The sequence below is a fragment of the Equus przewalskii genome, chromosome 12 (assembly GCF_037783145.1).
Source record: "Equus przewalskii isolate Varuska chromosome 12, EquPr2, whole genome shotgun sequence".
Taxonomy (NCBI): Eukaryota; Metazoa; Chordata; class Mammalia; order Perissodactyla; family Equidae; genus Equus; species Equus przewalskii.
In genome coordinates, this window is record NC_091842.1 from 16,454,568 (window position 1) to 16,469,862 (window position 15,295).

The following is a 15,295-nucleotide window of genomic DNA, read 5'->3' on the forward strand; positions in this document are numbered from 1 at the left end:
TGAAATGACGAGGCGGAAACTACCAGATTCATTGGGCTTCACTGCCCCATCTTTATTAGTTGGCAGCCTAGTTTCATTTTTAGGCCCATGGAATTAAATGGATCAACAACCGGCTTTGAATTGCAGCATTTCAAGTTCCCAGCTTCGGGAAGGGGAAGAGATAGTGGAAATCCAGTAGCCAAAATACGCTGCTTATAATAAAATGCGTACAGAGGTACGGGTGGACCCAGAAAGTATGACTTGCACAGTTAGAATTTTCACACGGAGAGAACCCACCCAGCCCACTAACTCCCGGCCTGGCTCCCAAAGTAACAGAATCCAAGTCTCCAGGCCAGATTTTCCCTCTAGCCATTCCTGGCCACGCAAAGCGGAGCTGCGAACACACAGAAAGGGATGTCTTCATCGCCAACCAGGACGGAACGAACCCGCCCGCTCCGGGAGTGCTGAGAACCAAAGGGTCTCTCCGACGCGAGCAGCAACCAACATGACTTGACTGCCCCCATCCCTCGCGGTCCCTACTCTCCCGGCGCCTCCACCCTTTCCGGGTGCGCGCGCACGACCAGCGAGCCGGGGAGCTGTGCGCCCGGCAGCCTGCGGGCGGCGGCGGCCGACAGGCTCGCGCGGAGACGGGTGGCTAGGGGCGGCGGCGGAGGAGCTGGCGCAGCAACCGGTCCCCTCGGGCCGCGCCCCGCCCTCTGCCGCCACCTGCGCGTCCCCTCTGGGCTCTCCAGCCCCGGGGCTCTGTGGGCTCTCGGTGCCGCAGCGGCGTTATCACTGCGTCTGCTAATTAGGAGACTCGGCGTTTGGCTCCTTGGGGCGCGGGACGAGCCGCGCTGCCTGTTCTGGAGAGCCGAGGGTGCGCCGGCGCGCGCGCTCCCCGCGACGTTTTTGGAGGCGGGTAGAGAAGTGCTGTGACTTTTCAGATCCGACTCCTCCTTCCGGCCAGCCTCCCGACGCGCCAGCTCTGAGAGAGGCCAGTGTGACCCGCAGGCCCTGAAGGCTCATTGCGTGGGGTTGGGACTTGGAACGTGTACGGGAGCCCACGACACCGTGCGCGCTGGTGAGTTTGGCGCGCGGTGGGGTGTCCCCCTGCGCGAGGGGCGGAGAGGACGTCGCGCTCTGCCCCTTCGCTCGCCCCTTAGTGCTGCCCCCAGTTTGAGAGTGACACTTGAGTGTGACTGCGGAGCCGCGAGGATGCGGGCGCCGGGCGCGGGCTTTCCCTTTGCCCAGAGTGATGGAGCGAGTTGGTGAGGGGAACAAAGGCTCACGCCCCGGGGAACAGGTCCTTGGCTGAAGACCACGGCCCGCGACGGCTTCCTGCGGACTAGGGTGGTGGCTGTGCGGCCCGAGACGCCGCGCGCGGGCGGCGAACCCTGAGTCCGGCACCTGCGCGCCGCTCTCGCCGCGGCGCCGGGGCAGCCCCGCCTGCCGGCCGGTGGGCCCCAGAGGTCCGCTGCGCCCGCAGCCCCGCTCCCGGCGGCCCGAGGTCCAGCGGCGGAACACTTGCTGGTGCAGAGGAGAGACCTCCCTGGCCCCGGGCCCTTCGTCAAGAAGCCGAGGCGCCTGGAAGGGGCCGCGCACCGTGGACTGAGCAGGCATCTCCGGGAGCACTTCTACAGACCGAAGACTTCCATGCGAGGGATTTTGCTCTCCCCTTAACCACTTCGTCCCTCCATCCATTTCCGCTGCCCGAGCATCCGCGCTGTGGGACCAGGAGCGGCTGGGATCCTCTCCGGCCGTCCGGAGTGTGAGGCTTGCACGGCCCTCGGCTGCCCCGCGCCTCGCCGGAGCCCGAGGGGGCGCGGGTCCGGGGCGAGGGCCGGCCGGACGTGTTTGATGGCTTCACTGAGAAGAGTCAAAGTGCTGCTGGTGTTGAACTTGATCGCAGTGGCCGGCTTCGTGCTCTTCCTGGCCAAGTGCCGGCCCATCGCGGTGCGCAGCGGAGAAGCCTTCCACGAGATTCGGCCGCGCGCCGAGGCGGCCAACCTCAGTGCGCACAGCGCCAGCCCCATCCAGGATGCGGTCCTGAAGCGCCTTTCGCTGCTCGAGGACATCGTCTACCGGCAACTGAATGGTAAGGACGCGCGCCAGTGCCCCTGGGGCTCGGCGAGGGCGGGCTGTGCACCGGGTAAGCTCCGGGAGCTCTGCGCACCTTGCCGGGGAGCCGGCACTTCCCTGCTCCCGCGCGCTTGCTCTTACTCTCCCTGCCCCGTCTTGGCCAGAAGGCCAGGGCTGCTGGAAAGAACTACCTGCTTCTTTTCTGTGCCCCAGCTGTAAGTTTGCTTTTATCATGGAAGCATGTCAGTACAGCTGGCTCTCCGTCCCCGCGTGCAGGGTTCATTACCTGGCGGTTCCAGCCCAAGTGCAGAAACTAGTCGCGCCGCCGAATGGTACTGGTGGCACAGGCCGACTTAGAGGAAATAGCTCTTACAGCTTAGCGTTTGGTGGGTCGGACAGGGAGGGACAGTGGCGGGCTTAAAGGGCTGCAAAGTCAAGGCCTCAGGTCTGGAGCTAATGCGCTTCGGTAGTAAATTGGATGAATATGTCATCTCCCTCTGAGGCGGGTTGCACAGCTAATAATGAGGACTCCTCTCTTCCTGCCATCTTGGTGGAGGCTGCTATTAAAAACACACCGGATTTCTCCCTGAGAGCTGCCTAAGGGCAATTGTTAAAGTTCGTGGTGGGCTGGAGAAGCAGATTGTTACAGAGTGTAGCAAAGCGAGGTGTGCCAAGCCATGACAGTTGCCAGAATCTATCCCTTCTAAAATGTTCTTCTCAGTCTTTCAGGAGAAGAGACTTTTAATATGCCCTGATCACATCTGGTCCAGGGACTGACAGGTCATCGGACACTTGCTGTCCCCAAGGTCAGAGTGAGTATTGCCTACTTGAGTCCAGGCAGCTCTCCAGGGTCCATATGGCTGGTGTCCAAGGCAGATCCAAGGCTGTTGCCTGCTTCCTGAGCTTCTAACTCCTGTTCTCATGGTAGTTCCAGAACTACAGATAATCATAAAATAATGGTAAAAAGAACTGGTGGAATTCTTGCTGTGTGCCAGACATTGTGCAAAGATGGTATAAGCGCATTATCTCCTTGAGTGTTCACATCAGTCCAGGGAGTTCCATTCCATCCCCGGATCAGAGATGAGAAAAGGAGGCTTGGAGAGGTTAACAGAGTTGCCCAGGGTCCTGCTACTAGTTAATGGCAGAATCTGGAGTCAGAACCTCATGTCTGGGTGACCTGTGTACTTGACCTCTTATATCTACTGTCTCCTCCTAATTATAAGGAGCATTGTTTGATGACAAGAGAAATATGTGGAGCTGCAAATACAGACCTATACCTGTGTCTGGTTCTACATTAGACCCAACTCTGCTGTCTTCCCTGCAGTTAAGTGAGAGACTGGCCCGGTGGCAGGGAGCCGGATGGCACCAGACTGTTCTGTTCCTGCTGTCCACTGATCCCTTCTGGGTGGGATGTGGTCAGATCTCTGAGTACCCTCTGAAAGGGCCCCTTGGTCTTCTTGATGTCATTCAACAAGTATCCAGGGGATGTCTTGAACTTGTACCTGTAGTGGGAACCTGCAGGCCCACTGACTCCTCGCATACAGTGTGGCCTGGCTTTGGGTGTAGCCTGCGAGGTCATGAGGAAGCTCTTCTCCCGAGTGTCAAGAAACCAAGGCACAGAATGAAACAAAAGCCCACACTTGGTTTCTAGAGGAATTAGAAGCTTATGGGGTGGGCCTTATTCTCCACAGATACCTGCTGTAGATATACCCATAGGACTGAAAAGAGAGAGTACAAGATAGTCTGGGTTCCCTCACTGTGCTCAGGGACACAAGTCATTTTAGTAATAATTTCACTTGGGAAACTAAATACCATTTAGCCATGACCCCCAATGCCCCAAATAGGAATAATAAAATTCTAAATGGTATTTACTAAGTGCCACACACACGCAGGGACTGGTATAGTTTTTACGGCTGCCCTCGGAGATAGGTGCTGATGCTTCCCCCGAAGTCACTTGCTCCCAGTCCCTCACCTAGGGGGTGGGAGAGCTGGGACTGAACCTGGACAGTCTGCTTCCAGAATTGAGGCTCCTAGCTGCTGCATCAGCCTGTTTCACTCTTTGGCGTGCATCAGAGTCACATGGAGGGTCTGTCAAGACACAGATCTCGAGGCCCCACCCCCAGAGTCTCGGATTCAGTAGATCTGGGGTGGGGGCCCAGGACTGCATCTCTGACAAGCTTGTGGCCTGGACTGTGGCCCACTGCCCTCTACTCTACTGCCTACGCCAGGTGGTTGGGACTTCTGAGAAGTCAAGAGCTTGCTTCAGAAGGGCTGGGGGTCTGGCTTCTTTCTGTGCATGCTCTTCTGCCAGGTGAGCAGTTCCCTGGGGGCGTGGGGGTGGCCAGCACTCAGGACTGGTTGGGTTGGACGCTGTGGGGTGGGAAGGCTGTTTCCTTGACTTGCAGCCTCTGAGGAGGAGCTGGAGGAAGGCTGGGTTGAGACCTTGTCCAGGGTTAGCCAGGAATTCAGTCTGCACCTAGGCAGGTGTTATCCTCCTGGCTGCTGAGTGTGATTTGTAGTGACGTTAAGCCTGGAGGAAGAGGGCAGGGAAAGTCGAAATGGAGAGGACCCTCCCCCTCCCCACCCCGCCCCGAGTGCTTGTCTTTGCCTGTGCTTGTTTTGGGAGATGTGTGTCCCACGATGCACCAGGCCTGCTGGGCCACCTGCTGCAGCGGGAGGGTGGCGGAGGGAGAGGGCTCCCAGAGCCTGGGCGATGGGACCTGGATTCTTATGCCCTCTTGCTCTGCAGCCTGTCTCCATCCATTGCTACTGAAAGAGGAGAAGGAAACCTTGACCTTGGCGTTCTTTCTTCCTCAGGAATTAATGGGGGCCCTGTGAGAGCTGGGCACTGGGCATACAGTAGGAACAAGGCCACTTGGGTCCAACCCCTCAGGTACAAAGTGGGAGCTGCTCAGATTTCTCAGCCCTTTCCTGTGGCCTCTTAAGAGGTTGCAGCGGGAGGGACTTGTGGAGGGCCCACCTCCCCCTGGCTGTGAGCACACCCGTCCCTAGTGCTTTCTCACTTCTGAAGCAGAGTTCCTTGGGTGTCCTGAGAGCAGGCCCCTGGGCTAGGGGGGCAAGGGATGACTCAGACTTCCTCAGAACCAGCCTCTCTGCTAAAACTCTCTGTGCGAAGGTCCTGAATCCTGCCTTTTGAAAAACAGTTGTTGTTTTGTTTTTCTTAATACGGGCTGAAAAAGACACTTTGAGAGAAAGTGGAGCTGCTGGTATGGAGGAGAAAGCACACACAAATGGGTTAGATTTGTCCCTCCATACTGTCTCGTGCATCTGCTTGTCCAGTCTTTCCGTTAGGTCCCACTGCTGACCCCTGACTATTGCGGCAGTACGCCTTAACTGATTGCCTGTCTCTCACCAGCAGGCGTGGCCCCAGTTCTCTGAGTGGAAAGCATCTCTTCCAAAGGGCCCCAGACCTTCCAGGGGCTCCCTGTTTCCTAAGGAATCATGGTCCAGCTTGGTGGCTGACAGTCAGGGCCTGCCCCAGCCAGCCTCAACCGGCATCTCCCAGGTCCCCACCCTTGCCCAGTGCCCTCTGCCTCCTGGAGCTGGACTGATCTACTTGCTGAAATATCCTGCATTTGCCTTAGGATTGAAGCCTCTACATTTCCACCCCAGTCTTCGAGAAGTTCTGGTTGTCCTGGTTTGCTCTCCTCGCCCCCTTTCTGCATTTATCTATCCTTTAAAGCTTGGCTCACAGTCACCACCTGGGGGTGGGGAGATTGTGCCAGGCCATACGGTTGCTTGGGGCTTAGTTGTCGGTGACCCTTTGCACTCATGTCTTATACTCTTGTGCCTCCATGGGTTTATCCTTTGAATCCAGGACTGTAGGTTTTTTTAAGGGCTTGATCCATATTTTGGACTTTTTATACCACCTTCATCCTTCAGCATCTGCCACAGCACCTTGTGTCTAAGTAGGCACCTAAGGTTTGCTGGATGGGAGCTAGCTGTAGGAGGTAAATGATAGCCACCGAGGACATAACCTCCACACTGTAAAGGCTGGATTGGCTTGGGTGGATGTAGTGAGAGGAAGCAGCTGGAAAGACTTAGCTGGGGAGACTGAGTGTGAGGAAGCCATCTGTCTCTGCCATCTTGAGGCTGCTCTGGTCCTTCACTCTCCTGACTGAAGGGGACCAGATCCTTCGGTGGAGCTTGGAAGTGTAGCAGTTGGCCAGGTTAGGGACCAGCACGTTTCACTATATTTTCTTTGAATGTCGATTTTATAACATGAATATGGTTTATATTCCTTTATTTTGTAGAATAAAGTTCTTTCATATTTACTGTAGAAAATTTAGAAAATCTAAAAACATTATACAGAAGAAAATAGTGTTAAAATATTTTTAAAAATGGTGGCATGGTGCTTTTGTGTTAGCATTAGGAAAATGGTCCTGGGGACAGACAGATTTCTTGCTAGAATTCTCATGTAACTCTGTACATGACTTTTGACTTTCTGTCACCTTTTGAGGAAGTTATTTGTTTCTCTCAGTTTTGAGCCAAGAAAGGTGAGAAATAGAGATACTGTGTGACTTAGGCAGGATGACACAGCCAGTGAAGGACAGAGCCAAGATTCCTCAATACCAAGGTACTTTTCCCCAGTACGGCACCCCCTGATGAGTCAGAGTGAGGATGGTGGAGGGATCTGGTGTTTCCTTTGCCCCACGTGAGCCCTGGGCTCTGGCTGGTGGTCCAGTCTCTCATCAGAGTTCCTGTGCAGTGAATCCGAAGGGCACATGTCGTTGCTTTGTCCAGTAAGCCCAGGGCAGCTCTGTCATCAGAGGAAATGCAGTCAATTCAGGTTAGGTGCCAGATTTAGATTTCAGAAGGATATTGAATAGAAGCAGAGTTGCTTGAAGAAAATTGAAAATCTTCGTGGCGATGGAGAGAAGTCCAAATTGCCTATCCTAGTCCTGCCCCCAAGCCACACAGGCAAAGCTGGAGTCTGGACTGCAGCAAACCAACACATTCCCAGATGACCCCAGTGCAGCCCGCCTGGCCTGACACGTAAGTCAAAGCCCCAGATGGGGAAAGTGAGCTGGCGCCGAGGGACAGAGGTAGAGTTTGCTCTGTAGCCTCCAAGGTGGGGTCAGAAAAGGGGGGATGGTGTTTGGAAAGCATCTCTTCATGGATGCCAGAGCTGGCCTGGAGCTGTTTCTTCTTTCCTGACGAGATATAAACGTGCTAGCATAGACATAGCTTTCAGAGCCGGCTGGTACCAGTATTTCCTGCGGGGAGGAGGTAAGGGGGAGAGAAGAGAGGGCAAATGTTCACATTGAAGTCAGTCACTGCACTGAGCATCAGGAGGAAACCAGGGCAGTGTGAGCCTTCGTGCGCTGCACGCAGGCCTTCAGCCGGGCCTTGAGGCAGGCAGGGGCCCAGGTGTGTGGAAGGCCAGCCCCTCCTGGAGAGATGGGGACCCTGGTTCTTGGACGGCCCTCAGATGCAGGCACATCTGTGTTGGCCCTTGTGTGGGACAGGCACCCTGCCAGCGGGGGCAGCTGCTGCCTGCCCAGCCCAGAGGTAGTGAGGAGAGAACGCCAGTGTCATTCTCCAGGAAGAAATCCAACCCCCTGACCTTTGCCGTTGCCAAATCGGGAGTGTCCTTTGTGGACAGGAAGGAGGCTTGGTAATTAGAGCTCAGCGTGACAACGGGAAGAAGGCATGTGGGCACAGTGGGGCCCACGTCAAATGAAGAAACACCCTAAGATTAGACAACCTCTGGGTCTTTAAGAACATGGTATTGGCAGAAATGGTGTTCCCTTGGGTGTCAGACAGACTAGGTTTGATTTCTGGTTCTGTCACTTACTAGCTGTGTGACCTTGGGCAGATCACTTCACCTCTCAGCTGTGAAATGGGCTTGTTATAAGTCAGGATGAATCGGGATTCAAAATGTTCAGCATGAGCAGCAAGGCCCGATGCATGGCAGCTGAGAGAAGGCGAACTCTTGGAAGGAAGGGACCTGGCTTGCCTGTTCCCTGTCATGTCCCTGGTGCTGAGAATGGCACTGGCCCACAGTGGGTGCATAGCAAATATTTCTGGCGTGAGTGTGTGAACATGTGGCAATGCTTGGTGGCAGAGTGTGGTCGTGGGTGTCTGCGATGTCAGTCTCGAGGGGGATGAGGAGGTCCTTTTCACTCTGCCTTGGATGGGCTCTTTGAATTAACTTGGGGTCCTTCTCTCTTCCGCTGTTTGTCTCTGTTTCCTTCTTCCTTCTCCTTTCTTCCTCCCCCCTCTTCTGCTTCCTTAAAATAATGATGCCTTTGGGTGATCACTTTTGAGGCCTAGGAGAAGAGATGGCAGCCTCTACTTGTTAAATCCCATCACAGAACATGTTGTTCACACATATTAGTGAGCACTTCCTCTCTGCTGGGTGGGGGCCAGATACCGGGAGACCCAGAGGTGCAGACATCCTGCCTCCTAGACGGTGGTGGTCTTGTTGGAAAGGTGTGTTTGTAGTGTTACCAGGTTCACACTAGATCCCTGAAGAATATTAGAATGAACATGGAAATGGTGAGGCTTAAACTGGCACACAGTAGGTCCTTAATCGATGAGTGTTGAACTTGAACAAGAGAACTCAGACGTTTTGACACATGGACCATAGGACACAGGTAGTGAGACCACCTGGGGACCTGATGTGGAAGCAAATCATAGAAGATGGTCAGGCCCAGGACTGGGAATCCTCAGGGTGGACTGGCAAGGGGAACCACGTAGAGACAGAAACGAGTGCGGGGACATAAGGGGGCCGTGTGGTGGGAGCTCACTGGTGCATCGGAGTCTGGTTGGAGGACCTGGTAGGGGGTCGCTTCAAGTCCCAGACTGGTTTGGACTTAATTCCATAGATGTGGGGAGCCGTCGGGTGACCAGGTCACTGTGGTGATGTAAGGGAGTTGATGTTGTGTTCAGGTTCAGTGTACACACGAATAGGCAGGAAAGTGGATTAGAATCCAGGAGTGGGTGTGAGGTGCTGGCGTCAGGGGCCCAGGCATGCCTGTGATTCAGGACTCAACCAGCCCTGCAACTTCAGTGATTTCAGGTGCACCTCCTTTTGGAGCCCCCTCCTTGGCCACACCCTGAGCTGAGAGTCAGCACCTGGAATTGCTCTCTTTAGAAAATCTGAATTTTCTCAGTTCAATCTGAATTTTCTCACGGGAGCATTGAACTGAGTGCTCCTCTAGAACTTGCTCCCCCTCCATTGCTGTCACTTCACTGAGGCCCACTCATCCCCCCCAACCACACCCCTTTCTCTAGCTCCCTGTGGCTCCATCCTGCCATATCCAGCCTGGACAGCCCCTCCCGTGGTGAGCCTATCGGGAGTTCCCTTGACAGCTCCTCCAGGGTCCTCATCTCTGTGTCCTTTGCTCTATCCACCCAGTGACTCCCTAAGTCCAAATCAGCTTACTCCCCAGGAAAGTCTTGCCATGGCAGGGGTTGGCACCCTTGTGTTGCATGCTCTGCAGTCTGAGCTGGGCCCTTAGCTTGTCCAGCACCCGATGGTAGGTCTCTCTTTCTGTTCCCATACCTTCCCGAGCAGAAGAGGAAGTGAGGCGGGCTGGGAGCTGGCGGATTCTGTGGGAGGCCATGGTGATGAGGAGGGATGGGAGGCTCTGCTCCAAACCCAATCTCCTCCCACCCCTCCCTGCGTGCTGCTCTCAGATGACACAGAAGCCCATTCCACTCCAGCTGCCGCTGCAGCCACCCCCTGCACCCAGGCTTTGTCCCAGCTGTGGCTGCTGCAACAGCACTCCCCGTGGGTCTGCCTTCTGAGGCCGCAGCCAGGCATCTGTGTCCTCCTGCCGCTTTTGGATTCAGCTGGAGTGCCATGTTGCAGGGGCAGGACGAGCTTCTTCAGCATCTGCTGAAGGGACCGGAAGATGGAGCCCAGAAGTTCAGGGGAGCCAACTTCCCAGGGGGTGGCCTTTGACCAGGGGGACAGGAGCCACCAAGAAGCAGATAAATTGCTCTCCCTCAACAGGGAAGTCTCCTTCCCTCCAGCCGCCTCCTTTCCTGACGCCTGCAGCCCTTAAAGAAATGCAAGACTCACCTGGTTGGAAGACCTTCCTCTGCCTTTGTTATTGCTCCTCGCAGGTCTTTAGACTGTTCTGACATGTGGATGACAATTGGCTTAGCCACTGATAGAGAAGGTTTCCCTTTTAATAATGTCCCTGTCATTGCTAACTGCAGAGCCTCAGCCTTGCCACGCATGAGTAATAAACTGCTGCCATAATTACAGGCGGCCATGTCCAGACACCAACACATGAGCGTGCTGACAGTTAATCGGGAGCAGGGTTCCACAGGAGCCTCCTTCCATCCCAGCTCAGACGCAATGGCTAATTGTGTGATTAGTATTTACTGAGGGGTGTCTGATGGTTGTACGTGGCTTGTCAGGTGCTCCACCTCCCTGGGAGAGGGAGCCCTGAACTAGCAGTCAGAGGACTGCGTTCTAATTCCACTGTTTCTAGGGACCAAAGTGTATGCATGTGTCAGTGAGAGCTACATGACTTCAGGGTCCTTTAACTCTCAGATTATGAATAACACCCCTCCCTCCATCTTATTAGAATCTCATGCGTTCTCTAAGGACCAATTCAGAAGCCGTTTATTCCCTGAAACCTTTCCTGCCACCTGGTCAGAATTAATTGTCTCTTCTTCTGGGCTCTTATGATGTTCTGCATGGGTCTGCTTTTTCACCTTGTTTATCTCTGCCTTGTATTATAATGAATTGTTTACATGGTCTGACCCAATCGTTTTCAAGAGAAGAGATTTTATTCATTTTTAAACATCCTTCTCTATGTCATTTAGGCATTCATTCATCAGCAAGTAACTTGTTCTCTCTTAAGCCCAGAAGTAGTGGTAGCTAGCGTTGGTTTGGCATCATGAGGTCATCATGATAACATCATAATGCCATAGCTCATTATATTTCTTTTGGTCTTTCCTTCATGGTTACAAGATGGCTGCTGTAGTTCTGGTCATTGCATTTTTGTATCAAGTAAGAAGTGCTGTACCACTGGCCACATCTACTGCTATTGTTTAATCAGGAAAGAAAATCTTTTTTTAGAAGTCTCCCTGGCAGACTCTCACATGTGAGCAAGAAAATGGTCACATGACCGACCTTGCTTCAACAGAATAGTTGCTTTCCAGAGAAAGAAAGTAAGTACAGTGGAGGCAAAAGAAGAGAGAAAGAATGGCATTTGCATTGGGAATCCACAGTGCCTGCCATCCCCTTTACACCCCCAATACATTTTCAGTGAATGTTAAGATGAAGCAAGACTCTTTGCTAACTAGAAATTCAATTAGCTAGAATACTCAAGTCCTTGGGCATTCTGGTTAACTTGGATTTGACTTGAAGGTGAAATCTCGTGGATTGAAACTACCGTATATAACCATATTTTAGTGCTAAGATGCACATTTTTACATCTCTGAAATTGAGATTCATTTTACGATCAGTGGTGTGTCATGGTTTAATTGGTAGCATTTTTTTCCCTTACAGGCACATAAAAATAGTGCACCTGACAGTTGAAGGCATCTGAGATTTGATGAAATACAATATATGGTATTTGTACATACATGTGTATACCATAGTTTGCTATACACAGTATTTTTATTGAGCATCTAATACATACCAAGTGTTTGTTTTACTTAATTCTACATCAACCCTACTTATAATTTATACCCATTTTACATACGAAGAAGCTGAAACTCAGAGAAAGAAATGTTGTCTAGAGACACTGCAGTATAGTTATAATTGTTACTGCCTGACAATAAGCTTTTTTTTTTTAATCGTATTGTAAGTGCTTGACGTTAAGTTTTTGATTGCTGAGGCATTCATTTCAGAGACATCCATCTTGAGTAAACATATTGGCAGCTACACAACTAGATAAGGAGCTAGGCTGCCCGACCTATGAACTTCTCCTTTTAGAAAGCCCTGGGTGACCTAGGTAACTGCCCTCATCAGTGACCCTGCTCTTCCTTCCCCTCACTATAAGGGGAAGGTGTTTTAAATTTGCCGATCAAGAGTGAACTGGTGAAATCCTAGGTCCCCCAGGGTCAACCCCAGTAAAAGGAGAACCCCAGGTCTGCCCTCTCTCTCTCTTTACCCCGTCACTGTGTGGCCCCAGGCATGCTGTGAACCCTCCAAGACCTGTGAGTAATAAACCTTGTTCTTTCAAAGTTCTCTGATGGTTGTTGCTGAGATGCGCCTTGTAGTCATGGTAAGAACCACAAGAGCCCATCCAGCCTTGCTGTTGGCTCTGGTGGGGGAAGTGTCTGTGGGGGCTCACCATAGGCAGTAGGTCTCAGGTGAGTGCCCCCAGGCATTTCTAGCTGATAGCATCACTATCCATAGGCTGAGACTGACCCCAAACAGACACCCACCAGCTGCCTTCCTATGTCTTCCTTTGTGAAGTCAGCACTCGTGGGTGTAGGGCTCCATCTCATCAGTGTTGGCGGTTAGTCCAGGGACTGCAGAGGGGCAAGCATGGGGATGAAATGACAGGATGGTGACAGGGAACCTTCCTTCCCTCAAGTTTAGCAGTTAGTAGTGTGTAAAGTTGTAAGGCTGTTAATTCTAGGGCTCTAAATTATACTGTGTGAGCTTTAAATCCAGCCCATAATTAGAACAAAATGTGAGAAAAGTGAAATTGATATTAAGCTAATTAAAAGGCTTTGCTTATATTTGCAAGGAAATTAGCACAACAAGAGTGCTGACAAGTGCACATTGTTAATTTCTTCCTCGTTTGGGCAACTCTCAGCAGGCCTCGGGCATGCTTTGTTCTTGGCTTCTGCCCTGTGCCCTCCCTACAGTTGGAGCTCCGTCTTATTGGTATCATGGTGTCTTTAATTGGGCACGATCATTGTAATCTTGTGACGGTCATTTTTTTAATGGATACCAAGCCGTGACTAGGAGCCATGCTGTCCACTGAGAGTCTGCACACTAGGAGTGTGTGTGGAGCTTCAGAGGTCGTGCGTCAACATGAGCTGATGCAGATGGCCAGTGTGGTTCCCTTGTGTTCAGAAGGTAAGCCATTTGTCTCCAGCGCACCCTTCTTCTCATTCCTGTTCACCTTCCTAATCTATGCCAGAGACCTGGGTTTTAGTGTGCAATGTAGAGCTTTAGTTTGGAGTTCCTAGAAGGCAGGAGCAAGTCTTTTTTATGGTACCATTTATACCAGATCAGGGTCTGGATTAGGAGGGTTGACATCAGGCTACCATTGTCTCTAGTTGGGGTCGCAGAGGTGATGCTGTTGTTCACCAAGGAGTTTTCTTTTCCTCTTGGGCACAGTGCTAAATCTTCAGCCTCCCCTGCGGTTAGGTGAGGCCATGTGACTGAGTTCTAGAAGATGAGTGGAAGTGATCTTTGTCACCATCAAGCCTGGCCCACAAAATCTCCTGTGGGGTCTTCCATATCTTCTCTCTTTACCTTTCAGTAGTGCCTTGGAGTCCACCTCTTGGTGGTATATAAGATAAGAGGGTCCTCAGTCCCTGAATGACTGCATGGGCGGAGCATAGCCCTCCCGGGCTATCTAGTGATGTCTTTGTGCATTGGGTCATTGTATTAAGCCATTGAGATCTTGGAGCTTATCTGTTACAGCAGCTAGTATTAATTATTCTGACTAATTCAGTTAGGCTGGGCTGGAACACTAGTCTCCCTCAGTGACAGGCCAGTCTATCTACTCTAGGTCTCTGTCCTTGATTAATATGATCAGCAAATACTGATTGAGCTAAACAGTAAGTGGGATGGGGTAAGGTGGTTGGATTGAAAACCGTCTAGTTCTAGACCATCTCCCTTGTCTGCTGTTGGCTTTAAGAAAATAGTCTTGTTTCTCAGTGTCCCAGTGTTCTATTTACAGAATGACGGAATGGTTAGAATCATCCCCTACTTATGCTCCATGTTGGAGCTGAGGGATAAGTACTGAAATATAGCTAAATTGTTTGCAGTTATAAACAACTAAATAATATATGCATTGTCTTTATTACAGCTTCTGCTGATAGGAGCTGGCATTTTTCAAGATTAGACAAACTGAAAAGGTTAGTTTAAGAATTAGCAATTAAAGAAATCATGATCTTTGCTGCCACTGCATTTTAAATCATGCAAACATTTATGTTTGTGCCAAATTTCACAATTTCCTTTAGAGCAATTACTGAAATGCATTCACAGGATAAAAATGGAGTTCAGGGAAGAATATTTAAGAGCTCTTTAATGATGTTAAAAACTTGGCTAATTTGCCAAGTTGTTCTAAAATCCACTTCAATTCTTTTTTCTGCTTACCCATCTTCCTGCCTTTGAAATGATTCCAGGAGATTTGAAGAAAGGGGCTGGAACTAATATTAAAATACACAAATCTCATGAAATATCTTTTCAAGAGCTTTTTCTTTTCCTTCATTAGCTGAAGGTGAACACTCAGGAAGATATAAGAACCCTCAGGCTGTGTTTGCTTGTACAAAGCAGTTTGTGGAGAAAACAAAAGCTAAACAGTAGTTACTAATGGGTGGTTTGAATTCAACTCCTTTCTTTTACTGCTCCTCAGTAGCTTGTAGACGGACACCCGTGGGGAGGAGTAGACTGCCCTAATTTTTTCGTCCTCATCCTTCTTGCTCGGATCTCAGCTTGGCAAACTGCAGCCAGTGAAGGGTTTGTGGTCCCCTCAGCGTCACTACTTGGTGGGTACTCCAGCTCCCTCTCCTGGCCTCTGAAACCCCAGGCCCTGGGGGGTCCAGGTCTTTCCTTCCTCTTCCCCACAAGAAAGGATCTGGTGTTAATGGTGCACATTTCCATTTGAATGTAAGTTCCTGGATACCTCTCAGGGATGCTTCTTTTGAAAGCCTGATCTTCAGGAGAGAAAGTTCAACAGCACTGAGTTCTAGACAGGAGCCAGAGATGCAACCCTGGCCACACCAGCTACCTCCCTAACCAGCTGACCCCCAGGGAGGGCCGTACAATGGCCTGAGCATGAGCTTGAGAGTTAGGTAGATGGAGTCTCAAGCTTCTTTTTGGCTACTTAACAAAGCCAAGCCAAAGCTTGGATTTTGGGCAACTCACATAATGTTGCTGAGCCCCAGTTTACCCATCTGGAAACCAGCAGCTGCTCCTATAGGTATGATAAAGAATGTGCAACATGGTATTTGTAGAATACCTTGAGGAGTGCTGTAAATAGGAGAATGCTGATGCATGATTTTATTAATCCTGAAGCAATGGTAGTAGAACCATTACCACTCCTTGGAACAAGACACT

The 15,295-nt window shown here is 51.4% G+C and overlaps 1 protein-coding gene across 1 annotated transcript in view; it reads left to right on the plus strand.

Annotated features, from left to right (window-relative positions):
- Positions 1–346: 346 nt before the first annotated feature.
- The window catches only part of GALNT17 (polypeptide N-acetylgalactosaminyltransferase 17), a 456,580-nt gene continuing 441,631 nt past the window's right edge, over positions 347–15,295 (plus strand). Inside the window, exon 1 of the mRNA XM_070567804.1 lies at positions 347–2,074. Within this exon, the coding sequence (XP_070423905.1) occupies positions 1,837–2,074 (238 nt within the window). The 5' untranslated portion in view covers positions 347–1,836. The remainder of the gene's footprint in view (positions 2,075–15,295) is intronic.